The following is a 27,951-nucleotide window of genomic DNA, read 5'->3' on the forward strand; positions in this document are numbered from 1 at the left end:
AATAATCAAGTAATAATAACTAGATATTTAATTAATACACAAATTTTTACAAATGTACTACTATAAAAATGTAATTAAGTTGTAGAAAAATAAAACATACTTGGCTTTTGCAGAAGTCTTTTTAACTCATCCACACTTGGACAAGAAGTGGGTGTGTGTGGTTGCATGCTTCCGGTGGCGGAATAGGTTTCTACACTCGAGGCAGGTGCTGTTTTTGTTTCCTTCTTCAGTCTTTCTTTCTTCTTTTTTTCTCTCAGATCTCTTCGTTTTGCCTTGGTCCATTCAAGGTCTCGCATGAGCATTCCACAGACGCAGAGTTTTAGAAAAAGCCCAGCGAGGATGAGTGTCGTCCCCTGCCAACCGTACTCTGACAGCAAAGCCTGAGTAACGGGGGCAAATATGAACGTGCCTATCCCACTGCCACAAACTGAAAGTCCTGTTGCGAATGAACGTCTTGCATCGAAATAATAAGCAACTATAACGACTGCAGCTACATAGCAAAGAGAAAGACCAAAACCGGCTAATACTCCAAATGTAAAGAAAAGGAGTTCTATTGAATTTGAAAAAGCTGATATTACAAAACCAGTTGCTGCCAAGAGCCCTCCGGCTACACAGCATTTTCTACACCCATACCTACAAAATATATGCATTAGTTAAAGTAAGCACCTGTCAAAACAGTTGTAAATAAATGATTAATAATACCTGTCAGTGAGAAAAGAGGCAATTGGCCCTGAGAGGAGGGGTATCGCCATAAAAAGTGATCCGATCCATGCAGTCTTACTTTTACCTTCCTCGAAATACCTAAGAAATTCTACGAATATTACTCCAAAACTAAAGGTGATCCCATCTGCGATTAGGTTGACAAAAAAAGAGGCAGCAACGACAACCCAACCCCAGCCTCCATCTGGGGCCCTGGCTTCTGAAAAACCCCCCAGAGACGATTCTGATGAAGTGCTCGATGAGGAAGGCAAAGCTGAGGATCTGGACAGACTGTCCTTTCCATCGTTATCACTCCCTTGAAGAAGTGAAATGCATAAAAAAAACTTCAGAATGGCAATGTAATACTTAGGAATGCTCACTAGTGAACTGCACATGAAGTGGCTTGCCGTTTGCTACTCTTTGCTCCCGGGGTAGTGGAGGTTGTGGTTTGAGACCAAGGGTGACTTCCCCATTTGTTGGTGATACGACGATACTTCCTCGTCTGCTGGCCAGGACGAGCGACTGTGCAGAGCCACTCAATCTTAAGCCTCGTACGTAAGGAGGGACAGTCTTCTGCTCGCCAGACTCGACGGTCGCCGCATCGTCTCCCATCCCCTAGTCCACCCACCGCTGCTCCTGGCGACGGCTGATGACTCCTCAATTCTCCAACTCCCCAACATCCGAATCACTTCACTCCCTCCTCCAAGCCTCCCCATGAAGCACACCCACTATCTCTGCAAAATGCAAAAATATTAATACAACATACAAATATCAAGTTTCTCATTATTTTTACACAGAAATGTTACTATATTTTAAGTTGAGCAAGTACATTTTTGTGGAAATATCGCATTATTAATATTTGTATGTAAAAAAATCAGATATTGTAAAACAGAAACCAAAATTACATTTATTCTGGCTCAAATTAATCATAATCATAATAAGTAACATTTTTTATTTAATCAAATTGTTTTCAGTAGAGAAAAATCAGTTACTACACATACAAATAAAAGATAGTCCTGACAAAAGTTAGAAAAACGTAAGCGTAAGGATTGTAATAAACAATACAAAATGCAAACAAAATGGTAAACTTAATAAGATGTTTAAACATGAAATTGACATCAGATGCAAAAATGATAAAATCATCTCATATAAAATTTAGTTATCATGTTAGAAACATAAAACATCCAATTGTTAGAAGTAGTGCACAACTTTTCTGAGAGAAATCTAATACTCTTTGTATATAATAATCTGTTACTAAGTTTAAAAAAACTGATTTGTTATTATTATAATAAAATTTAAAAGGAAACAAAAAATTGTAATAATGTATTTTTCTAAAATGTAAAATTGTGGGCACAAAATTAAAACATTAAAAAAATTGTTTGTAGCCCTAATATTGCTACCTAAATATAAAGCTTTGACAAAAATGTCTAGTTTCAGGTTTTGTCTATTTCCTCAAATATTGTGAGCTCACTGTAAGTCATTCCAACTCCAGACTCCAGTCCACTGGCATTAGTCAATTCAGAAATTCATTCCAGCCATAAAAATACAATTTTTTTCCCTTTTCCATGGATGAAATTGCACATTAGGGGCAATTAAATTATTTACCTAAATTATGTGTTTATTGTGTTGTTTAGAAAAAATGAGAAATGGTTGGATGATATCGAATTATTTGTGGTACATTTTATATAGAGATTAATTGAACAATAACGATGGTGATTTCTTATTTTTATTGCTGTTGAGGATGGTCCATTGATACGCACATAAACCTGAATCATACAAAACCTCAATAAATACAAATTATCTCTGTTCACGAGCTTGCAGACCTTCGAATCCTGGTAAAGCGAAACATAATTTTCATTTGTTTTTCATTCATTGTTCATTCATCACTTTCCCACAGAGATAGACATGTGTAGGCAATATTCTTAGAAACTGTGTAAGCATTATAAAACTGTATTTTCTCCCTCTCCAGATTAATCTTGTTACAACGAGACATCAAATAATTATTTTTCATTTCTATTTTCATAGGTAGCAATAGAAGAACATCTCAACTCTTGTATACAACTAATTTAATGAAAGTTCAACTCTAATATACAATTAATTCAATGAAAGTTGTTTTTAAACATTTTCAAAGAATATCGGATTGTCTGTTTTCACAGTTAATTAGATTTGAGAGGCCTCCAAAACTTAATGAAGAATCTACAAGGATCTGTAGACATGGTGAATCCTGTGCACTCCTGTAAGTCAACGTTCTTATTTATTGCAAACAAAAAACAACTGGATGCACCAAATACATAATTACTGTTACTCTAACTCATCAATTTATCAATTCGAACTAATTCAATTTCAAACAAATCTACATAAATAACTTTAGAAACAGAATATAAAAGCAATGGCGACATCAAAATTCAAAAGAGAATGCCTTGAAATGGTACCATAATTACCAGGTGAACCAGCAATTTTTAGATATATTGCAAACCCTAGTACATAAAATACATTTGTTGATAATAATAGGCCCAATTGTTTCCAAATCGAGTATGAGTTATGAAGCATTAGAATCTTCTGGAGAAATGCAAATAAACTGTCGGCCAAGAAAGCCTTCTGCCTACTCTGTAAAAAAGACAATTTTCATTACATATCAAAATTACACAATTAACGCAACAATTGAACAAATTACCATTTAATTTTTTACAGAAAACACAAAACGAAAGAATCTTCAAATTGCTCATTCAAATTAATTTTAATTTTTTTTTTTTTTCAACTAAGCACCCAGAATATAATGGAACTTTGTAAAGGAAAGTACACTTGTAGAACATATACCTATTTTCAGCAGTCAAGGTTAGTTTAAATCAGAGTCTAAAAAGTAAAAACACAAAAGTAAAATACACAATTTTAGCATAGAACATAACGAAACAAACAAAACATGTCATAAAACGCACCCCATTCGAAATTGTTTATTAATTTATAACTACATTGAAAACCATAAAGAACGAACCTAACTGCTGAACAATAAAATTAAAGAAGTCTTAAATGAAAATAAAGAAAATTTTCAAAAACGAATGTGCCAACAGAGAAATGCTACCTGACATTTCGGGAAAGGTCGATGTTCAAAATAAACAAAAACAAAGAAATGACACATAAACTACAAACCAGAATGTTTATAGAAGATAAAATTAATCATTTACTTGCTCACTCAACAGGCAGAAATGAAAGAGGTCTTATTAATGGGATTGCCAGCATAACGAAAGTTATAACTGGAATTCTCGATAACTCTGATGGATTTAATAGTGTATGGGCACATGGATAGTGTAAAATCCAGTGTGAGTAACTGAGGAGTCAGTTAAATTTAATGTACTCCTTAAATAAAAAAATAAAAAAAATAATTTCAACAAAACTATTAAACCCCTTCGGATAAATGGTGAGGAGTTGGAAGTAAAAATAAATGACATAAATAAATCATCATAAAAATTGGTATATATGTCAGACAAAATATAGCAATTTTTGAAATCAACGACACCATTGCATCAATTAAATTACATCACATACTCTTGGACACTAGAGGAAATTGAATAGTCAGATGTCTTTTATAAACTTGGGGCTATTTATCCTTTCATCATTAGCGTACATGAACGTTTTCAGAATTAAAGAATTATTATGGAAATGAAATGTGCCTAGATTTTCGTATTAATAATACCCTTAATTATGGAAATATGTTGAAAATATAGGTAGAGTTATAGTGGATCAAAAAGTCTATTTCACGCAATTTCCAATTTGAACTATTTGCATCATTTTGAACTATTAAACATGAATAAATTTGTTACTATTAAAGTTGTTATTATTAATTGTTACAATTACTATTATTAAATACTACTATCGAAACCCGCGACCGCGGGATCTACGAGTCGAGAGTCTCTCACGCTAACCACTCGGCAACCGCGGCCCCCTTCTTATATATACAATACGAATACTTCTTATATATACAAATCAAAAAATAACAAAATATCTCTTTATATAATATTAAAACGTTTTGGCTGAAGTGTAAGGAAGAGAAGAACATACGACTTTAATGGTGTAGAAAAATAAAAAGATAAGGGGGAGGATAAACGCAACGTTTTAACAGAATGTTCCACTTCTCACAGTTTAAACTTGAAAGCATGTCATATTACACATCGTTGGAAAGAGGAACGTTCTACGAAATAAGCCTAATGTTATATTTGTAAACAATTGCTATCAGTACTTATTTTAATCCGGAAGAAAGTTACTTTTTGTTTTTTGTTCGGAATAAAATTGTGAATTGTGATTTTTTTGACGTAGTATTAAACAGATATTTAAGACCAACTGAATAAAAAAATCTATTACAATTCGCGAAGTTACGGAAGTTTTTTCTAATATGATAAAACATCGTAAGATCTCAGGAGGCAGCGGGATTGTTCGAATCGGAAAATTATATGTTCGAAATGATGAGATGCTGCTTCAGTAATGATGCCAAATAGATTGAGGCATATCTTTGTTTATTTAATAATGAGGGGAGAAGTAGATGGACCAATGCTTTGGGAACAATTTAAAGCCTAATTAAGCGAACACTCTAATTGAAGCTACTGCATTATCCGTCATTCGAGATCTGATTGAAAACGAGAAATATGGCCTTCCGAAAAGATTGTTGACTCGAAAATCTTGAAAAAATTGCGGTCGACTAAGATCTATAGATTTATTATCATAAAGTCATTTATGAACAATGGTATGCAAAAATGGATATGACGATACTAAACTGCGAAATATTAACTGGGAATGGAAAAGGAGATATTGTGCACATCCCCCTAATACATTTAGGCACCCGAGTAGATACCGAAATGCTCTTTGTTTTGAAATGGTTGCGATTTCCAGTCAGTCTGGCATTTGCTATGACCATCAATAAGTCACAAGGACAAAGTTTTAAGAAAATAGGTTTGATTATAAAATTGAAATAAAAATACACATGGTCATACCATTATATGTAGCCCTGTTGAAGAATACGACAAAATGGGCATTAAAATAGAATACAAATTAAAAGAAAAATTCATAGAAAATATTGTTTTCGACGAAACGCTGGAGCAGTGTATAAGTCATTTTATCTAGCAAGTCTGCGAAAAATATAGAGACGCAGTAGTTTTCCAGCTTTAGAAACCCCTTTTTCCGGCTGGCAACATGCTTTGTCCAGTTCATCATGACCTCCTGGACTCAAATCAAAAGTGAAACTGCGGCGCACTATTTTTACCCACCTAACACAGCTCATGTTCTCCAATATGATGCTCATAAACTATTATATATGTTATTTAGTTATTAGTATATGTTATTTAGTATTAACTATTATATATATATAAAAAACTATCGTTAACCCTAACCATCGTTAAATTTAGTTAAAAACCGCGTCACACTGAACTGGGGATGATGAAGCCCAAACAGTGTTAGCAGTACATTTCCTAGGAAAAATTGTATAGTGAGTGGTGTCTTTCGACAGGTTTTACCGGATTAAAATTGTGAAAGATTTTTCACGAGGAGTATCTTCTTTTACGTAGCATTAAACAGCTATTTAAGACCAATTGAATAAACAAAATTCGCTAAAAACGGATTACAATTCGCGAAGTGCCGAAGTTTTTTTTATCATAAGATCTCTTTCATCTCTCTTCTAATGGTGGTTTTAATACCACGAGGACATCGCCGACACAGGCGTCTATAACATGCGTTGAAACATTTTTCGGGATAACTATCGGCGAAAGTGGGCACTATTTACTTCATACGGGGGATGGCTTTCATGGTCACTATAACGTGTTTGTTTTCAATGCAATTTCGCATGGTAAAAACTCAAGGTCTATCGTCCAACACACGCAAAAAAGAAAAAAATTCATGTTATGCAGAATGCAAAAAATTAAGACAACGAGATAAAAGGAAATATTAAGATCAATGTAAAATAACTTGATGTAGGATATCCAGATGTAATACGCTCTTAGTGGCGTGCTGCATCGTTTGTTGGAGAAGTTTGTCGATCGGGTAGTAATTGTTGCTATAAGGGTAAAATTGTTTTACCTGATACCCTATGAATTAAAAAGCCTTTTATATCGATCCAAAGAGATTAACATTTTAGGGAAAATATTCGAAATTATAACAATCTATCGCTTTTGCGTCATTTCTATTACACGTGGATTCGAGATGCAGCTAATATCAAACCTACTACAAGACTTTTAAGGGTTAAAAAACTCCGAGTTTCGGGCAAATCCATATTTGACAATGGAGAAGCAATGATGCACCGGGCTCAGAAAGTCAAACAGCAAGGTATTTTACAGATTATTCAACCTATTATGAACCGCAACGATGAGCAATATAAAAATCTCTTATAAATTCACAATTCGAACATCGGTAATATTTTCATTTCTACATGAAACCAATGGATCATCCGCGAATTTATAATAAACTAACATGTAATGAGTTTGCAGCAATCATTGTCTCCAAACATGGAGACAAAAAACAAAGTTGACGTACGTTCCTTTTTAAAAAGATAGTTCCTACTCACAGTAAGTTGTTTTGCACGATCCGGATTTCGAGCCCTTTAGCTCATCATCAGGTTGAAGGACTTCTACAACCACGNTATACATTAATAATAAGGAATACATACTTTCTTCAAAAATTTCAGTAATGTAATATAAAAACATAATTATATAATAATAGCTGAAACATGATTGCAAATATATACATCTCTTATTTATGATTACATATAGTGCACATAACTCAATAATAAAATAAACTAAAGTAAAGTAAATGAAAATAATAAAAGTAAAAATAAATAATAATGCAGTACATTATCTACCACAAGAGATAATAGTAAAAAACAAAACAAATAATAAGTGTTTAAAATATAATATTCAGGTCGAAGATGAGCTTTTCACCTATTCAGGGGAATCCGACAAAAAAAAAAGCCGCCTCCACCCACACCAGGTGCCTCTGATTCTGGCTCTAAGAGAATAAGCCTCTTTGCAGAAATTTACCAAGACAGCCCAATCCTTGCCATTAATATATTCTAGCAGAATCTCACTAGAGAGAGTTTCCCTACCAAAATAGTGTTTCCTGACAGCGGTCAGTGCAGGGCAAGTTGCCAAGAAATGGAACAAATCCTCCCGCTCTGTACCACTACAAAGTTCACAGTTAATATCCTGCTGCTTGAAGTGTTTGTAGTTTAAGTTAAACAGATCCCCCCCGACACTTAATTATCCCCCGCATGCTATCTAAGGGTAGCGACAGATCCATTAGATAATTTGGGGATTTGAAAAGAAGCTTTCTGTGGAGTGGGAAACTGCCTGAATTGGCCAAATCTGTGTATATTGTCTCTTTATATTGTCACAAATGGACCGTCTAACTAGTCTCAAACCATCCCTCCACAGTCCAAATTAAATTGCATGATATGCCTTTTTATTTCCTTAAACCAATACATTTCTTTATCTACAATCTGCTTGGCTAGGATCTCCGGGAGTCTATTATCTGGTAGGGATAAAATTCTTATTATGTAGTCGAAGTGAATTTTCACAGTGTAGAGAAAAATTGGCAGGAGACCCGTCTCAGCATAGAGGAAGGCTGCGGGGGCGTACTGAGGCAGCCTGAACAGCCTCCTGATGAAGAACCGTAGAAACCCCTCTACCTGTCCAAACATCTCTCCTCCCCAAACCTGAGCGCCGTAGCATAAAATAGACCTGCTGACTGTGTTAAATATTTTTAGCTTAGTCGGGTACGCACTATGCCGTTGTCTATAAGAGGTCTCCAGATAGAATTTAGTCCCATCCTTACTCTATCCACCGCATCCGTAACATGTTTGTTCATTGACAGTGCCGGCGTGAGTCGGATTCCTAAATACCTATACTCATTCACCACCTCTATCTCCTCAGTTTCTAAATACCATCTCTCATTTTTCGCAGGTCTAGCCCCATTTCTGAACACCATAATCTTAGATTTATTCAGATTTATTTTTAAGTTCTATCTGAGGAACTTCATTTATTAGTAATTATTAACCAATATTATTAATTATCAAATATTAATATTTGTATTTAACTTATTAATTTTAAAATTTAATTAATTTGAGGTACGTTAGCAAAATTGTCTTGTTATTCAATATTAATATAATAATGAACCAAGGAAAGATACGAACTTAACATATGCAAGGCTTGCTTAATGGATGATCTACAAAATAACATGTTCAATATTTCAGACAAATTCAGATTGGGAAAAGCTCTTATTCTTCCATCTTCATTTCTACGACGTACTCAAGCAATGCAACAGTTACACGATGATGCGATGGCCATTTTCCGTAACATCGGTCGTCCTGATTTGTTCATAACCATGACATGCAATCCCAATTGGCCAGGAATAATACGATTCCTAACTCATTTCTCCCTGGCAAACAGTTTAACACATTCCTACAGTTATTTTAACAAATGGGTCTGGCTTTATTGAAAGAATTGAAAATTCAATTTGGAAAGGTCCGTCCGTACATATATACAACTGAGTTTCAAAAGAGAGGATTACCGCATATGCATCTACTGGTTACGCTGAATGAAAAATTACATATAAAGCGCCTGCTACTTTTTCGCGCGGATATGAGAGTATATATGGAAAAAAAATGGAGCGGCGAAGCGGCCCGAGGACTGGCGAGCAGGGGATGGAGCCCCCCCTAATTTATGTAAACAATATTTGTCCATAAACTCTCATCCACCCGGAGGAACCATACCTTCATGAATTCGTCGTCATCTGTGGAATCACGGCGACAAAGGGTGGTATATTTTGCCCGGGGCGTGGTGTGCAACCTGAAAACATCAGTCTCGCGTTCTCGGGCACTTCCCTTTCTCAATCCAGCCATCCAGGTTCTACGGGATTTTTTCCTAACCCTTCGATGCAGGCGTAAGGCAAAAAATAGTGATGCAGCAACGTGGACAACTCTCAAGCTGTATTCGTGATCAGTAACCCAGATGTGTCAAGGTACCAGACCCTGCCTGCAAAGAGAGAGGAGGATGCAGGGGGAGACAGAGTTACCTTCTCTGTCCAGGGTACATGGCTGGAACCTGGAATGACGGACAGACGCAAGCCAGTCCTTTGAGTTCCTTTGCCCGGCACATGGTCAAGCGCTGCACGTCGACCCTCCCCCTTGAAAGTAGCAAGTGGAGAGGAAATTCGAGGAAAAAATTAGGGATCATGTAGGTCTTCTACACCGAACTTGCGAATGTAACACATATCCTCTCGAAAGCAGAAGTGCGTCGTCTCTCACCTTGAGAAACAAAACGTCCGAGAAGGCCACAAGGTGCGGATAGAAATGTATCATCCTCATCCTATGTGTATGATGTAAAATCCTCATGTCATTTTTCAGGACTAGGAGTAAATATGGAAAGAATGTCCATAAACACTATCAAATCCCATGCAAAGAGGACATCTTGCTGAAAGGAACCAGCTCCGTCTGTCATACACTGAATTGGAAATTCAGAACAATCTAATAACTTTTGTTGTGGAGATTAACCAATTTTTGGCTACTTTTTTAGAACAAGAAACAGTCCTATTTTTGAAACCTGACACCACAGAACGAAAACAGAAGCAATTCTCATCAAAGCAGCTAGTTAGTGGAAGCAGCAAACCACTCATCCACGAATCCAACTTTTTTGGAAAGCCTGTTCTACTACAGAGTATCAACCTTAGTCTTTTTTGACTAAGGCTTGACTTGAAAAACATTTCTATTAACCTTATAAATGTAATTCTCACAATTCGTACAATTCATTCTAACTCAAGTTGGTGGGCTATATTTCTGTACATCAAAATCTTTATTTTAATAATAATTTGTATCATAATTTATTGCAAAAGAAACAGGTTTTTATTGTAAACAAATGTAATCCAGATGCTCTGGAGAGGTAAAAACGAATAATTGTATTAACTGATGTACTATTCCCCCAGGATATAATAATGAGGACAGCACAGAAAACAATCATTAGTATTATCAAACGGAAAGCTCCAATAGGAGTAAAACTAAAATGGAGATATAGCAAGGATCTAATGAAAGACCATGGTCCCAAGAGGATGTTTGATTTAATAAAAATTTCCAAATAAACTTAAGTTCAAAAAAGAATGCGAAAAAGAGAGAAAAACACCTCCTTTAAGAATGACACCATCTACTGTTACACAGACCGATCTAGAATGCAAGATGTGTCCTGGAACCAAATACTCAGACTCATGGAAAAATCCACCAGTATCTTCCACGCTGAGGTCCACGCAAACGAGAGATGTACCCATTCAATCTGCTTAAAGAGTACAAAAACAAGAATATAGCCATCATGTCAGATAGCTAAGCAGCCATCAAAGTGCCAAGTTCAAACATCATTACATCAAAGATGGTGATGAATTGCAAAACTAAATTAAACAAATTAGGTATGCAAACTAAATTAAACAAATTAGGTATGCAAACTAAATTAAACAAATTAGGTATGCAAACTAAAGTTCTAAGAGTGTTATCTTATTAGTTAGTATTATTTTAACCCTATGCTGGGTCCCAGGACATGTGGTAGTAGAAGGAAACGAGAAATCGGACGCCCTTACAAGAAAAGGGGCTGCTATAGCGCTGATAGGACTCGTGCCCTTCTGTGGCATAAGAATACACACTATCAATGAGCACCGCAGACAGAAGGATAAAATGAAAATGAGGGAACACAATAAAAACACATGGAACTCACTCATCGGACCCAAACAATCCAAGAACTCTTAACGAACTTTGGAAAGAAAGAAATTACAAAATGCATTAAAGGAAGCAGGATAAAATTGCGAATTCTAAAAGGATTCTTAACAGGACACTGCAGACTAAATGGATATCTGAAGAAGATTGGCATAACCCAACACGGCAAGTATAGATTCTGCAAAGTAGCAGCGGGAACACCAATATACTACTAACAAACTGTGGTCATACCTGCCTACAAGAGGAAGTGTTTATGGACGTACAATGTAACCATAGAAGAGATTCAACCACTGTAACCGGTCCTACTAAGCAAGTTTTTTGATAAACCATGACTCACCGGTGTGCTAAAAGCGCAAAAAGGGGGATACAATAGCTCTTAAAGGGTATAATTTATTTAGACCTCCATGGAAGCTCTAACTTGAGGAGGGAGGTGTTATGTCAACTTATCTTTGTTCACGAGCTTGCAGGACGTTATCTTAGAATCCTGGTAAAATGCACAATTTGCACTTTCCCACGGATGTAGATATGTGTAGATAATACTCTTAGAAACTGTGTAAGCAGCATAAAACTGCATTTTCCCTCTCCCCCCATTCACACTCTCCAGATTAATCTCGTTATAACGAGACACCTAATTCAATTCTCATTTCATCGTTTCAAACATCAAAACGTCTCAACTCTTCGTATTCAGTTCGTTTAAATAAAAATTGTTTTTAAAAACACTTTCGGTGATCCGCTTGAGAAAATTTACATATACATAATTTCACGGAAAACTTGATTCTGGGGAGGAAAACCATATCAATTGACAAATACTATTCGGCGAAAACCGTGTTATTTACACCAGTAAGAATAACATTTCAACACGGTTTTACTATAAGTTGAAACAAGAGGCCATCATGAATTATCAAATCATTAAATAAAGAATAAGCAAAATTGTTGATAGAAGGTTATATGCAGCTGTTTATTATCGTAAGATTTATTTCTCAATTGTACATATTAATTAATTTGTCACTGATAAATATTTCAACTGTAGTACTAACAGGAGTTATAAGCATAAAATCATCTGAGGTTAGCCGTCCAAACGAATAGTTAGCACAAGTACCTTAAATATTTCATAATTAGAAAAAAATCAAATCACAGAAAAATAAGTAGATTGCTAGATCAATATCAAAAAAGATCATTCCAATTACAATTTCTCCAAATCAGATCAACACAAAATTTTTTTTATATTTTTTTTTTATTTTACTACCAGGGTCATCGCCGGCGCCCGACATATAAAGCCTTCTCACATTTCCTTCTTAGCTATCTTATGTGTACATTCTTTTCTGAGTCTTCTTATGCCTCAACTAAACGATTAAAACAATCTAATAGGAGATTCGTTATCTTGTTTGTTGTTACCCTCCCACACGTGATAAATTAAAATACATAGATATAATATTTATACATATTTTCATAATTCACATTCATACTGTTTACTAACCTACACTACAACTAAATTGGAAGTCGGAAGATTATCGTGATCTTGCGGCCTCCTTTTTTTCACACTAATAAATACAATATTATTAGTAAATACAATAACAAATACATTCAAACGGTATTTACAAATTCCACTCATACACTAAGCTATCCTAATCTTAATTGTTTTGACGGGCCTGTGGAGTACTCGATATTCCTCGACAGCTACGTCCTTTCACGCATCACCTCTCACGCTAATAAATACATTCATTCTCGACAAGCCACTACACTTCGGAAGTGTAGTACCAACGAAATGCTAAGGACCCGTCCCTCACATCATACTACAAATATATAACACCTATACTAATTTGGTGGGCCTGTGAGTACGTGATATTCCGTCACAGCCACACCCTTGCATACTGCGACATTCACGCAAATAAATACATTCATACAAATAGGGGGATATACCACTGTGGTGGTTTATATATAGCCATACGCACTGATTAATTTTAGGTAATCAACGACCTCCCGTTTATAATCACTGTTGTGCTTAAGTACTTTCGTTATATCATTGGGAAGGCCACACCGTGCTCTGTGCGGCGCTAGTTGTTTGCATCCTTCTAAAATATGTCTTACTGTTACAATTGCGCCGCACATGGGGCATTTCCTCGGTCTCTTGCCGATGAGGAGATGTCCATGTTAGGTGGGTATGGCCTATCCTGAATCGTGCAAGTACAATTCTTTCTTTCTGAAAATTTCGGGAACCCAAGGTTTGACTGTTGGTTTTAACACCTTTAGTTTTTCATTCAGGGCGTTCCATCTGTTTTTCCATTCATTCCAGCTTAAATGTTTCAAGGAATTTTTAATATCCGCCGGACTAACCAGTGTCCGCGTCGTGCGGCATTTTCGATGCTTCTTTCGCCGCTTTGTCGGCCTCTCCGTTTCCTTTAAGGCCGACGTGACCCGGATGTAGCTGCTAATACGTTCGAATAAGCTCATAAATCTCTAATTTCATAAGTATCCGTACGTCCGTTCTCAAGGCGAACAAATAAATTGGCAAAACGAGCTTTAAAGAGAAAATTTAGCTTAGTGCGTGGGTAGACGGTGCTCTTTTTCTAATTGGCTGAACAGCATAGAAGGAGAGCGCCGCGCCGTGTTGGACACTCAGTCTTCTTCGAATTCTGCGAACCAACCGTAAAATTGAATGTGAATTTCCTCCAGAAGGCCTTCACGCTCGACGGTTTATTCAGCCCAGGCATCATTCAATTGGGAAATAAATCCCACTCGCATAAGAAGATACATATGTTCTCTGACTTAGCAATTTATAGGTTATATCATCTAAATTTTTTTGACCAAATTTTTTCTTATGATCGGAACTATGGTGGCATTTAGTTTGTGATTTTTTTCCACTCATATTGAAAATCTCAATGTAAAAAACTAAATTTAAAACAGAATGCTAACTTGTACACCGGGTTGAAAGTGCTACCACTACCAAATTTATGACGTTAGCAATTGTGCGTCAGAAGGGGGAATAAGTGAATCTGACGTTTGTACACTTTCGATCAAATTGACGGAATTTATGAAACAGGAAAAACATATTAAAATAAACAATTGAATCAAATAAATTTTAAATTAAATAATTTGCTTTTACCAGCTAACGAAATTTGGCATGGAAAAGAACGTATAATAAGATTAACGATAATTTTATCGTAATAAAAATAACACTTACTAATACAAACAATTAACAACAAAGTATGAATTAAATGGCATTCCTTTTACCAACCAATTAATAAAACGTTATTTGATTTTAAAAAACACCAAGAATAAACTAAGTTCTTTCTTAATAATTTTTTAATGCAAAAAACGATTAAACAAACAAATTGCAAATCAAAAGTTAATAATTAATTAGGAGTTCGCCAGCAGCCAAATTCAAAATGGCGCCGACGAACACCGTCCGGAGAAAGGAGTTAATAAGAAGATTGTTTCGGCACCAACGGGAATGGAAGATTCCCGATTGAATAGGGGAAGTTAGTTTGGGAATGGTTAGATGAAGGAATAAATAATGAACGAAAGGAGTAATGGAACTCACTGTTTAACGAAATTTCTATGGCTTACAAGATGGCCGATGATCGTATTGGAGATCTGAAGGCGATGACGATCTAAAGGCGATAAATCCCTCTGAAGGCGATGAAGACCGAAAAACGATTAATGTCTCCTGAATGTGATATCGTGCGTTGTTCTGCGGTGATTAGTCCGGTATACCGACCTGGTCCTGCAGCGTCGTTGATAATGATGATGATGGATGATGCAATCCAGTGGCGATGAGAATGAGAATGAGGCAATCCAGGTAGTAGCCAGTGAGATGATGGAGTCTTCGGGGGATAATGAAAGGATGATTCGGTCGCGGGATTATAATGATGATAGATGGAAGAAGGAGATGAGATATTAAGGGAAAATGGCGATAATAGGTTTGTGGACCATGCGGTCGGGAGATGGAATGACGCGGAGGTGAAGATCGTATGGCGATTTGAAGGGGAATCCGTGGGGATTCGCGTGGCGAGGAAAACTGTAAGAAGCGGCGATCTTACACGGAGGTGAATTACTATGGCGAAACACTTTAGGGAGATAGGGCGATAGATGGTGTGCTCGCTCCGAGAGCTGGCAGAGAAGAGAGCCCGAGATGGCTGGAAGGGATGGGATTTTGAGGAAAAAGGAGGGAAGTGTACTATTGGGTTGTCCGGAAAATAATGCAGGATTTTGGTATTAAACAAAAAAAAAGAAACTAGTTACTTTAAAGCAATGTTCTTTAATCAAAATAATTTCCCATACTCTCAATACATTTCTCCCAACGTGTTGGTAACTTATTAATTCCGTCTGAGTAGAATTCAGAATTTTTAGAATTGATAAAGTCAATAAATGCATTTTCCAGTTCCGTTTGATTTTTGAATATTATGTGTTGTAAGTAGTGGTCCAGGTGTCTAAAAAAATGGTAGTCAGTAGGCGAGAGGTCCGGAGAGTAGGGTGGGTGAGGCAAAGTTTCATAGCCAAGCTCCAATAATTTTTGTGACGTTACACGTGACACATGTGGTCGAGCGTTGTCATGCAACAAAATGGGCCCTTTCCGATTGACCAAAGAGGGCTTCATTACTGCCAATTTCTGATGCATGGTATTAATTTGGTTACAGTATGATTCAGCATTGATGGTTTCGCCAGGATTTAAGAAGCTGTAGTGTATTAAACCAAATGAAGCCCACCATACCGTAACCATTACCTTTTTTTGATGAGTTGGGGGCTTTGGAAAATGTATTGGAGCTTCTCCTTTGTCGAGCCACTGTCCAGAACGTCTAGTGTTATCGTAGAGAATCCACTTTTCGTCACATGTAACAATTCTGGCCAGAAATGGGTCATTTTTGTTTCGACAAAGAAGTGATGCACAAACATCAAAGCGCTGATTTTTTTGGCGATCGTTTAATGAGTGTGGAACCCAATTTTCGAGTTTTTTCACTTTTCCAATCGCCTTGAGGTGGTCAGCGACGGTCGTTTTACTGACTTTGAGTTGCTCTGCAAGTTCTCGAACAGTTGTTTTGGGGTTTTCTTCCACCACTGATCGCAGAACATCATCATTAAGAGAGGAAGGCCTTCCACGACCTTCTTCATCTTCAAGGCTGAAATCTCCCTCCCGAAATTTTTTAAACCACCTTTGCACAGTGCACTCATTAACACAACCCTCGCCCCAGACTTGGTTAATGTTTCTAGCCGTTTGGGCTCCGCTTCGGCCGAGTTTAAACTCGTAAAAGAAAATCGTACGAAATTCTCGCTTTGACATTATAAGGATGACTGAATTATTTCCAAGTAGCGGAATGCTACAGAGGTAAACAAACAATATCATTTGGAAGAGGATTAATAAGTGTTGACATTCATACAAATGGGTAATCCTGTAAACGTAAACAGAATATTTTATATAGATTTTTTTTAATGAAAACTTAAAATCCTGCTTTATTTTCCGGACAACCCGATACGATTTTTTTTGGCACCTCACGTTCTCACGTTCACAGGCTGAACAAACCCTTCCTCCTGAAAATAGTGTGGCTAGTGGAAGGGCCTATCTCTATCATAAAGCAAATCAAAAATGTAATAAGTGAAGTTACGTCTTTTGTCTAATATGCATACGTATGCTTTACTAACTGATAATGAAAACTCTGATGAAAAGGGTAGACAAGACCCGGAAAAAATATGCCATTCGTTATCAGTCCAGCGCGTATTTTCTCGTTCATCCTTCCAGGCGGCGGGGACAAAACTCGGTAACGATTTTCTGTCTGCTCCACGAAATGAATATTTCACACCGGAATAATTAAAGGGCAAATTTGAAATAAAATAAAGAAGGGGAACGTTAAAAGTGGAAATATGTAATGTGTTATGTATTTCGCGTAATACAATTCATTTTTATAGGAAGCAGAGTTATAATTCGTGGTCACGAATCGGTTTTATACAGTATCGGTCCGAAGGTATAAGTTGTACACGACTGACTATCGTTTAGACAAACCAATGACAGACACAACCGAATTTTAATGAGATTATTCTACTCATCATCAATAAAGAAGGGAGGTGGTCTCAGCGGTACGGCAGGCCAGATCAAGCAACAACCACACAGAAATAGACATGGGGTGGTACGCCTTTTTCCTTCGTTTTCTTTGTTCCCATTTTTAAAAATTATTTATTTATTAATTTTTTTAATCAAACTAGAGAGGGAAATTTTATAATAAAACTAGATTTTTTCTCCTCGTCAGCTAACAGTTCTGTTTAAAAGCGCTAAGTTATTTTCCTGGCAAAGCGGTAGCTAATATTTATTGGAAGTTGTATCTTAGTCTGTTAAAAAAATGAAAAATTCTTCTCTATCAACGGTAAAAATACACTGTCCGCGATTGCGATAAAAAGACCACCGCATTCACATTTATGAGTGCTGTGTGGTGATTAGTGACCGTTAGTCGAAGATTATTCAGAAATCGTGAGATGCGGTCTGGTATGATGTAGGTTTCAGAAAAACATTTTCTTTATCGTGCCAACGTTTCGATCTTTATTGAATCTCGATCTAAATCGAATATTAATCTACGCATAAAAGCTTGTTTGTCAATGTCATATATTTTTTCCATTTCTAGATGATCATATGCTTAAGGTGTTTAATTCGAATTTAACTCGAAATAAAGCTAAGAATAATTAATTGATCAAAAAACAGTGAGAAAAAAGTGGAAGTTCAATAGTATTATGGAGCAGATATTTTTTGTTAACAAATGTCCTCCATAATTTGGTTTTGGGTCAATAGTAAGAGTAAAGCGGAATTATAACGTCTTCATTTAAATATTTTTGATGGATTTGAATGACGAACAATTGACGTAACATTGGTTGTCTGAAGTACCAGCTGTACCGACTTTTTCTCGTTTGCTCTTACTTCTTTCTCTCTACTTAATTTTCAGGAACAAATTACCGGCCGTGTCGACGCCAGTAATTTGTTGTGGGCCTTTTGTCGTTGTTAATTAACCACAGGATCTAATGCTACGGTTGTCGACCCTTGTAATCTCCCTGGGATTAACCTCCGCATGGTTGATTGTTTTATTTGACGACTCTTGTAGATAAATATTTATTACGTAGCTTTCAGTCTGGTGGGTTTGGAATTTTCTCTTTTAGCCAACAAGGTAACAGCAGATTGGAAAAATACAACGAAAATACAAGCAGCTAAAGGAAAAGCTGTCGAAGCTTCTACAATTTTTTAGGACGGCGAGTATGTATCCAGATTTATCTCTTACAGGGTCGACAACTAGCAAACTGGCATTAGTCTTCTTGGCCATCCTCCAAAGCACTCATCTGTTTTGTACGTGGAAGTAACTTGGTGGATAAATATATGTATATTCATGCATGATTTGATATAGAGGCATACTTTCTTGATACTACTTATTAACTACTAATACTTGATAATATACACTAAGTAAATTACTCACTGGTTTTATTCGATGACAGTTTATTCTGACCGATAGAAGTCAGATATAGTGATATAATTCGCGGTCTGGTGTGACTTAGGTTTTAGGAAAACATTTTCTTTATCGTGCCAACGTTTCGATCTTTATTGAAATCATCTTCAGGGCTCAAAGAGTTTGTTTTCCGCGTAATTGTGTCATTCTTGTGTGTCGTGTTGAGAGTGCCACCCCCCCCCCCCTGATGATCTCAATAAAGATCGAAACGTGGGCACGATAAAGAAAATGTTTTTCTAAAACCTACGTCAAACCAGCCCGCATCTCAAGATCTCCGAATAACCATTGACTAACGGTCACTAAACACCACACATATAATGATACATTTTAACATGTTTTCCGTCGCAATTTATACCAACATTGGGGAGGTTCGTCAATCAATAAATTGCAATTTTAAATCAGTAGAGAAAGTGTTTTATGCAGGCATTTTATGAGTTAGTTCAAATTTTACTTTCTACAATACGCAGTTAATTTATAAGTTCTGTTTCTAACACGACTGTGGTGAAGTTTGGCTCAAGCTAACAGAAAAAATAATTATTGAGTTGATTGACTAAAAGATTGCAATACCCAAGAACAAAGATTTTTGTTGTTCACCGCCCGGGGGTATGATTTTGAATGAACAAAATATATGCTTGCTAGAGGAGTAATAAAAAAACAGTTCCTCCATCAATCTTAGGATCGTCTTCATCTTTTCTACACCAATACAAATCAGTTGTACAAGTCTTTCCTTGTACCGTTGAAGCACAAACGAGTTGTAGTATAGTATAACCGTTACGCCGTATTCATCTTCAAAATGTAATAGATCTTCATGACTTGCCGATAAATTATTCAATAGGGGAGGGAAAAAGATGATTCCAAAGATTCTGCAGTGTAATTTTGCTTCAAATACTGTTGGGTCTAAATACCCAACGGGATTGTACATTCGGGAAAATGTTGACATTAACCCCACTTTTCTTTTTAAATTTTGATTGATTTTTACATCTGTAAAACAATTATAACACTAAAATGGTGTAAGGACAAAACAACTGGCATGACACAAAATATGTGAGGAGGACTAACCCCAGTGGTGAGCCTCCTAAAGAATTAATAAATAATGTCTATTAGAACTTCACTTTTTTAAATTTTTCGTCACTCCGCAGAGCAATTCGTGGCCATCGGCGTTTCATTCCAACTGTTTAATTAAATATGTGTTAAGAACAGCCCTTGTTCACAAAAGTAAGTTTTTTGATTCAAAAAGTTCTCCCAGACAGGTACTGTCTGTTAAAGAAGAGATGTTGACAAGACGTTTGATAACAGACTTCTTTCTATAATCCACACGATTTTCACAGCTTATACAAATCCTTCGACTCCGATTTTTGATATTTTGATCATAACTACAGAATCATAATAAGCGAGATAAATTGGTATGAGTTGAGGGATAATACAGGTACATTCCACGGAGAGGACGTCATAAATTGGTTTAAAAGAGAAAGTACGGCAAGTTGGCAAAATTTACATGATGCGGTCAAAGTGGGAAAATATTATCGTTCTTTATTCAAAATTCAAATATTCTGGAAAAAAGAAGGAGAAAGATGGAAATCCATCCTTCGCAACAATGTTGTCCCGTCCCTGTTCGTCCATAGTTTTTAGTCTGCCAAGATATCACTTGGCTGAATATCACAGCTAAGTTAATTCAAAAAGGTTTTATATTGTAAATAGATGTTAATATTTGTTAACTTGGTCAATTATTAATTAGATGAAAAACCGTAATGCAGGGTGTCGAAAGCTCGACAGCTTGTTCGAAAGAACTGAGGGGTTTCTTTCAATTGGCCTTATCCCTGATTTTTAATATAACATTTTTGTTTTATATAATTTAAAAAATTTATGATAAAACAACTTTAGTAATGTTGCTTGTTAAAAATACTGTTGGGGCGTCGGTCGCCTCAACGGTGCGTTTACACGGCGCTCATCACTGTAAGGTAAAGGTTCCAGGTTCGAATCCAGCGGCCCTGCATTCGAACCTGACATACTTACAAATGAACTTTTTTTTCAAAAACATCGGCACCCTGAGAGTTCATATAACCTCGCAGTTGAAATACGTTAGTTTAGGGTGGTAATAGGCTGGCTCTTATCGAGGCTGAGGATTAGTAAATATTTGACCTCCCTATCTCATGTTGTTATCACATTCCAACACAACCATTTCGGACTTATTGTGCCAAGCTGTAAACGGATGTTATGTTTATTTAACCAATTACACACAGTAAATAAAATCCTATCGATGGCAAATCTGAATTTGCATTCCTGATGAAAGAGTTACGTATTTGGATTGACAAAATAAAAATAATATTATTTCCGTTTACCATCTCTTTTAATAAAACGTGAAATTCGGAATTAGCCAATTTGTTGTAAATATGTGGGTTCACCATGAAAAAACGGAGTAGAAAAAAAAATTGGCTACATTACTTTCTCTCGTCTCGTAACACGACAAAGTCGGCTCAAAGAAAATTTAAATATTCCTTCCCCTAGTTATTATTGTTTAAAGATATAGTAATCAAGCTATTTATGAGATCTAGGAATTTATACAATAACTTAAGATAAAACTGAAAGTTTGAGAAAAATGAAACTGAAACTCATTTGTGAAACGTGTATTGTTTAAGCAATTCAAACGTTAAAAAAAATAGTATATATCAAGACTAAAATACAAAACGTTTATTTTTTTAAAGGCAAATAATTTACATTTTAAATTTACTACATATTTTTAAATTTACATTTCATAAATTTTATTGCTTTCAGTTCGTCAAAGCCTTGAAAATCTGGATGGTTGTGAATGACGTAGCATTTGTCGAACAAACGCACAGATGGGGTAAGTATAAAGGAAAAGAACCATAACTTTTTTCGTCGTTTTCGATTTGATTCTTAAGCGGTAAAACTAAAACCTAATTAATTACTTTAAGTAAACTGCTAACGTATTATACACTATACACATTACACATAGTTATTTTGAACTGTTGGCTTTACATTTAAAATTGTGGTGTGATGCCAGGGTATCATTGAAGCGTTGTCAATTCGTAATTCTCCCATTCACAGAGTGCTACGAGCATTCCATTAACCTAACGATGAGACTAATTCTGCTTCCTTACAATCAATACTTGAGACTTTTGTTCAAAACACCAGCAATGTTCCGCAGGAAATCGATTAACGACTCATTATATAATATTATTTGTGGATTTTGTAACAATTTTGTCATTGGTAAACGTGAACGAACTACACGTTTCTTTGACAATTTGACTTCAGATTTCACGGCAGTTTTACATAATTAAAATGCACAGGATAGCTCGTTTATTCAAATTGAACCATATTTATTCTACGAAAGTTAAAACACGGCATTTCTTTCAGAATAATTATTTTTTAATACATAACATGAACTTCAGATAATTCACCATGTCTTTACGAAAATTATAAAAAAATATTAATGATTAGCCTGTATATATGTGGCATTATTGAGTGTCGTGTTAAGTGTGCCAATATCAATATATCACTAGCACCTCTTTATAACATATTCACTAAAATCTCTCATATGACCCAGGCCCTCTGTATAGGACAAATATGATAATTAATACCCCTACATTTGGCACATTCTTTTATAGAATGCAAATGGCTTCTCACAACAAAATATTAATGATTAACCTGTGTAGATGTGTCATTATTGAATGCCGTGTTGTGCACGCGCTGGTCGGTCGCAATAAAATTTGGTTAAATAAAATAAAAATAAAATAAAGTACAAAATAAATTAAAATACTAACTTGTTAACTGTGGCTGGATTTTCTCGACAACCAGGGAGGAGAGCCGTTTAATAGCTAGAACCTGCAATAACTCTGGCCAAAGATAAAGCAGAATCCTAGTCTATTAATTACCTTTGGGGCTCCGTCCGAACCCTGTATGATGTGTCGCATTAAGGATGTGGGAGGAGACACTCGCGTTATTTTGAACGCGATAATTAACAAAACGAAAGAAAAAAAAAGCTTCTTGAAAATAAGAGAAAAACTGAAAGAAAACTAAAAGAAAATCACTCTTGGAGGCTAATTAACAGTGGACTGTATGGAAGCGAACAGGACTAGAGCAGGACTAGGCAGCAACAGGAACGGATTGTGGGGAGGGAACAGAGCTAGGATAAATTCTAGATTAGCGGCATTTCGGAAACAAAATAAACAATTATAATTCGCGATTTTTGGCGCGAACATACCGCCCACCAAAATTATAACAATTTTCCATCACCAATTTCTATATACAATATTTACATGTACTGAGAGAAGGGATATTATTCCTTAAGAATGCTTGGTAGCGGGACGAGACCAACTAACGAGCGGGTATATGTCCCTGAAGCGGTTCGGACAACGGCCACACGAGGAATTTTGTCCGGTCCAGGAAGCAATTTAACTATTTGGCCTACAGGCCATGACAAGGGGTGAGAGAGGACGCCTTTTACAAAAACTAAATCGCCTTCTTTAGGCGGGGTTGACTGGCCAGACCACTTATTGCGCTGCATTAAGTGATTCAGATACTCTTTACTCCAACGTCGCCAAAAGGATTGAAACAACTGTCTTTGTTTCTCCCATCGAGTTTTAAGAGTTTCGTTTTCGAGGTATTCAGGTTCAGGAGGCGATAATAAAGCAGCACCGGTTAAAAAATGTCCGGGAGACAAGAAATGGGTGGATTCAGAGGGGTCAGATGATTGTTGGCACAGAGGACGACTATTTAAGGCCTCCTCGATGCGAGCAAACAATGTAGCATACTCTTCAAATGTTGCAGTCGAGTTCCCCAACATGCGTGTAAGGAGACCTTTGGCAGATTTAATTGCTGCCTCCCAAATTCCACCAAAGTGTGGAGAATAAGGGGGGCTGAAACGCCAGGTGATTTCACAGGAGGCAAGGAAATCGCAAATGTCTGAGTTGTGATCTTTCAAAAACTGAATGACTTCCTTTAAATATTTGTTCGCACCAACGAAATTTCTTCCATGATCAGACAGGATTTCGTTGGGGAGACCACGTCGGGCTACAAATCTGTCCAACGCGGCCAAAAAGGATGCAGTACTCAGCTCGGAAACAAATTCTAAATGTACTGCCTTTGTGGCAGCACACACAAATAGGCACAAGTAACCTTTCATGAGAGAAGGTTTTCTTGACCGGTTGGTTCGAACCGTGAAGGGACCCGCGAAGTCGACGCCTACATGTGAGAAAGGACGGGACATAGTAACACAGCCGGAAGGTCACCCATTTGAGGTTGAAAGTTGGAAGCCCTGAATCGATAACAAGTTAGGCAGCTCCTGATACACGTTCGTAATAGGCCTCGTAGTGATAAAATCCAGAACTTTGCCCGGATTAAAGCCTGAACAGTGTTTGGGCCGGAATGAAGAGATGAATAATAGTAATGGAGGCAAATCAATTTGGAAAGATGACACTCTTTCGGAAGGAGGTAAGGGTGTTTTGAATCATAATCAAGGTTTGACTGTCGAAGCTTGCCGCCCACCCTGAGAATCCCCACCGCATCAACGAAGGGCGTGAGAGGAGCAAGTTTCCCTTTGAGGAACCCTTTGGAACGTAAATTTTCAAAATCATACCTGAAATAATGTTCCTGGGTAAGTCGAACAAGAATAATTACTGAATCGTTGAGTTCCTTGGGAGAGAGTGGCCCATTATATTTATCATTATGGTTTTGCTCTCTCGTATTATGCAAAAATCTTAACACCCAAGCAAACACACGACGCAGACGAACAAAGCTCGAATGACACTCGATTTCGTTGAAGAGGTGATTAGAATTGTCTTCCTTTAGGTGAAGACACTCTTTAATTTCTTTGAGTTCAGGGAGGGAAGTGATAACCTTTTGACGCTGAAAAGGCGGTGGCCACAAGTTAACTTCTTGGCTCAAGAATGGAGGCCCATGATCGGAAGAAACAAATTTCTCCGGATCTTCTACAAGCCAGGTCTGCGGGATTAGATTCTGTGCTGATATGTGACCATTCGACTTGAGGGCCTAACTCCGACAGCAATACAATTCTATTAGCGACAAAGGTCTTAAGTAAATGCGGAGGAGTTAGTAGCCATGATAAAACTATTTCAGAGTCGGAAAATAATCTAATAGAGGCGATTGCATTAGGGATTGCACAGGTTAAACATGATTTTAATAATTTCCCTAACAACACTGCACCGCAGAGCTCCAACCGTGGAATAGTCAGGCTTTTCAAAGGAGCAACCCTTGACCTCGCCCTCCACAGTTGTACGTTAGATCCGTTTTCACAACGAGCAATGAGATACAAGACTGCCGCGAAACCTTTCTCTGAGGCGTCACAAAACCCAGCGAAATCGATAGAATTTAATTTTCCACAAGTTACGTTGCGAGGAATTTGTATGAAGCTCAACAAACCAAGAGCGACCGTCATTTCGTGCCACAACCTTTCCAACAATGGTGGGACGACATCGTCCCAGTCAATCCTACATAACCACAAGCGTTGTAGAAAACATTTTAAAGCAAAGGTGACAGGTGTTAAGAAACCCAGGGGATCAAAAATTCGCGCAATATAAGAAAGCGCGTTACGCTTGGTGATTTTATTATTAAAAGGGATGACATCAAAAGAAAAGACATCGAGCTTAGGACACCAGGACAGACCCAATATTTTCAAAGCTTCGTCAGGGTTTGCAAAACTCAATTTTGATTCAATGTGATCCTGAGGTAAGTCGTTTAATGCTTCGGGAAGATTACTAGCCCACTTCCGAAGCTCAAAACCCCCAAGGCGCAACAAACTTTGCAGGTCATGTCGAACTTCAACGCGGCCTCAAGGTCATCGGCGCCGGAAATGATATCATCGACGTAGGTTTCTTGAAGAATGGCTCGGGATGCATGGGGATAAGGTTGGCCCTCATCTTGGACAAGTTGATGGAGGACGCGAATCGCGAGGAAGGCTGAAGGGGCGAGACCATAGGTCACAGTTTTTAGTTCGTATTCCCTAAGTTCGGATTCCACAGAAGGACGCCAGAAAATGTGTTGGAAGTTTCTATCTTCCGGACGTACCTCTATTTGTCTATACATTTTCTGTATGTCTGCACAAAGAGCAATTGGATATAATCGGAACGTCGCTAATATTTCAGGGAGATCCTTCTGAAGCTTGGTGCCACATAATAAACGAGAATTGAGAGAGAGGCCTGTGGAATCGACTTGGGAACCGTTAAAAACGACACGAATTTTTGTCGTCGAGCTTGACTCCTTTGAGACTACATGATGGGGGATTACGTAAGGAGCAGAATTCACGGCAGGTATCATATGGCCTAATTGCAAATACTCTTTCATGAAAGTGAGGTATGCCTTATACTTTGAAGTGTTACGCTGCAACCTCGCTTCCAAGCGAAAAAAGGATTGGCGAGCGATGGAACTGTTTTCGCCAATGGATTCTATATTGGGTTTAAATGGCAGAGCGACTATATATCTACCAGAAGAATTGCGGGTATGGGTTTTTTTAAAGTGCTGCTCGGCATAGTGGGACAAAGGGTCATCGGGTATGTTGCAGATGACTTCCTCTGTTTCCCAAAATTTCTTTAGTGTCCGTCAAGCTGCAATTAGTAAGCAAGCTGTCAGCGGAATCAAGACTTCCGGCTGCATGAGTAGGACCTACAATTATCCACCCGAAAATGGACTTAAGGGCAGAAGGATAACCTTTTTTGAAGGAGGAACCATCGTGAATTAAAATATCTGGGAACAGGTCCGCTCCTAGAAGAAGGTCAACACGGGACGGAACATGGAATTCATCATCCGCTAAATTAAGATGCCGAAATCGGTTGTAAATATCCAAGGAGATAGAAATAGAGGGGGCATTATTCGAAATTGAATCCAATACAACCGCTTTAAATTGTAAAGAATCTAAAGTGGAGTACGCTTGAAGATAGCAATGTGTTACACCATAATGGCAAGTAGAACACTGTGATATTCCTGAAACAGTGATGGAAGCAGGGTCAATCTTTAACCCTAAGCTGCGAGCGGCTAAATCTGTTATCGCAGATATTTGGGAGCCAGGAACTAAAATGCAACGAATGTTGCGGAAAATTCCTTCTTTGTCTTTGATAAGAGCTTTCACTGCCCCTAGGATTACCTGACGATTTGGGTAAACTGTATTTTCAAGGCGACATGACATTGATTGAACACAAACAGAAGTATCAGAGGCGGAATTAATCTCTTGATTTGTAGACGGAGGGAACGGTGAGGTTTGTTGACAAGAATTTATCGCAGAGGGTTTTTCAGGATGTAATATGGTATGATGCCGAGTGCTATGACAAACCCGACAGGAGGCACGTGACTTACAATTAGAGCGGGAATGGTTTCCCAAACAATTGAAACACCGCTTGCTTGTGCGTAAAAAATTATATTTACAATCTCGGGAAATTTTTGAAGACGAAGGACACTTAAATAAAAGGTGTACTTCTTGGCAATATGGGCACGTAAAATCTCGTGACTGTGAAGAGGTAACAACATGTTTTGGATCTCTAACTTTAGGGGAGGATTCGATCATCAAGATGTGCGGCTGTTGGGATCTAGTTCTTAAGTTGTTTCCAGCAATAGGAGATTCTAAACATTCCACAGTTCGAATTTGATTGGTAACTAATTCAATGAATTGGTGGTACGAAGGGATTTGATCAGAGGAATGTTTATTTTCAAATCCCCTTTTGGTGTAAGAGTCAATATTTTTAAAAGCAAGAGAGAAAAGTAAAAAATCGGACAGGTCCTTTATACCAAGAGCCTTAATGGCATTAACTGAAGTTTGATGGACACTGAGAAATTTCTTAAGACCAGGTAGAGTTTGGGAACTCAAGGGTCTAAAGTTGAGAATTTTCGCAAGATACATTGATGCTATTTTTCTGTCGTTCTGAAAGCGGGTTCTTAAAGCACCATAAGCCAAGAGATAATTTTCAGGAGATAGTTTAAATCCTGAAATGGTAGACAGAGCTTCACCTTTTAATGCAGACTGGAGATATTGAAATTTTCGTGTTGTTTCCAAAGAGGAGTTGTTATGAACTAATGAATTGTAAA

At 37.2% G+C, this 27,951-nt stretch overlaps 2 protein-coding genes across 3 annotated transcripts in view; both read right to left on the reverse strand.

The window, feature by feature from the left end:
• The window catches only part of LOC106672353 (monocarboxylate transporter 5-like), a 54,383-nt gene that overhangs the window by 3,451 nt on the left and 22,981 nt on the right, over positions 1-27,951 (reverse strand). For both annotated transcript variants that reach the window (XM_014403711.2, XM_014403710.2), the window contains exons 2-4: positions 1,080-1,433; positions 703-1,015; positions 101-633 (exon numbers count right to left, since the gene is read on the reverse strand). In XM_014403711.2, the coding sequence (XP_014259197.1) occupies positions 101-633; positions 703-1,015; positions 1,080-1,311 (1,078 nt within the window). In that variant the 5' untranslated portion in view covers positions 1,312-1,433. The remainder of the gene's footprint in view (positions 1-100; positions 634-702; positions 1,016-1,079; positions 1,434-27,951) is intronic.
• LOC106672332 lies at positions 25,615-26,193 on the reverse strand. Its single transcript, XM_014403678.1, has one exon. The coding sequence runs from the start codon at positions 26,191-26,193 to the stop codon at positions 25,615-25,617; it is 579 nt and encodes a 192-aa protein (XP_014259164.1).

Source organism: Cimex lectularius, unplaced genomic scaffold, assembly GCF_000648675.2.
Source record: "Cimex lectularius strain Harlan isolate CLEC.00 unplaced genomic scaffold, Clec_2.1 scaffold222, whole genome shotgun sequence".
NCBI classification, from domain to species: domain Eukaryota; kingdom Metazoa; phylum Arthropoda; class Insecta; order Hemiptera; family Cimicidae; genus Cimex; species Cimex lectularius.

Coding starts and splice junctions, on each gene's coding strand:
- LOC106672332 (XM_014403678.1), bottom strand. CDS start 26,193: ATGATACCTGCCGTGAATTCTGCTCCTTACGTAATCCCCCATCATGTA.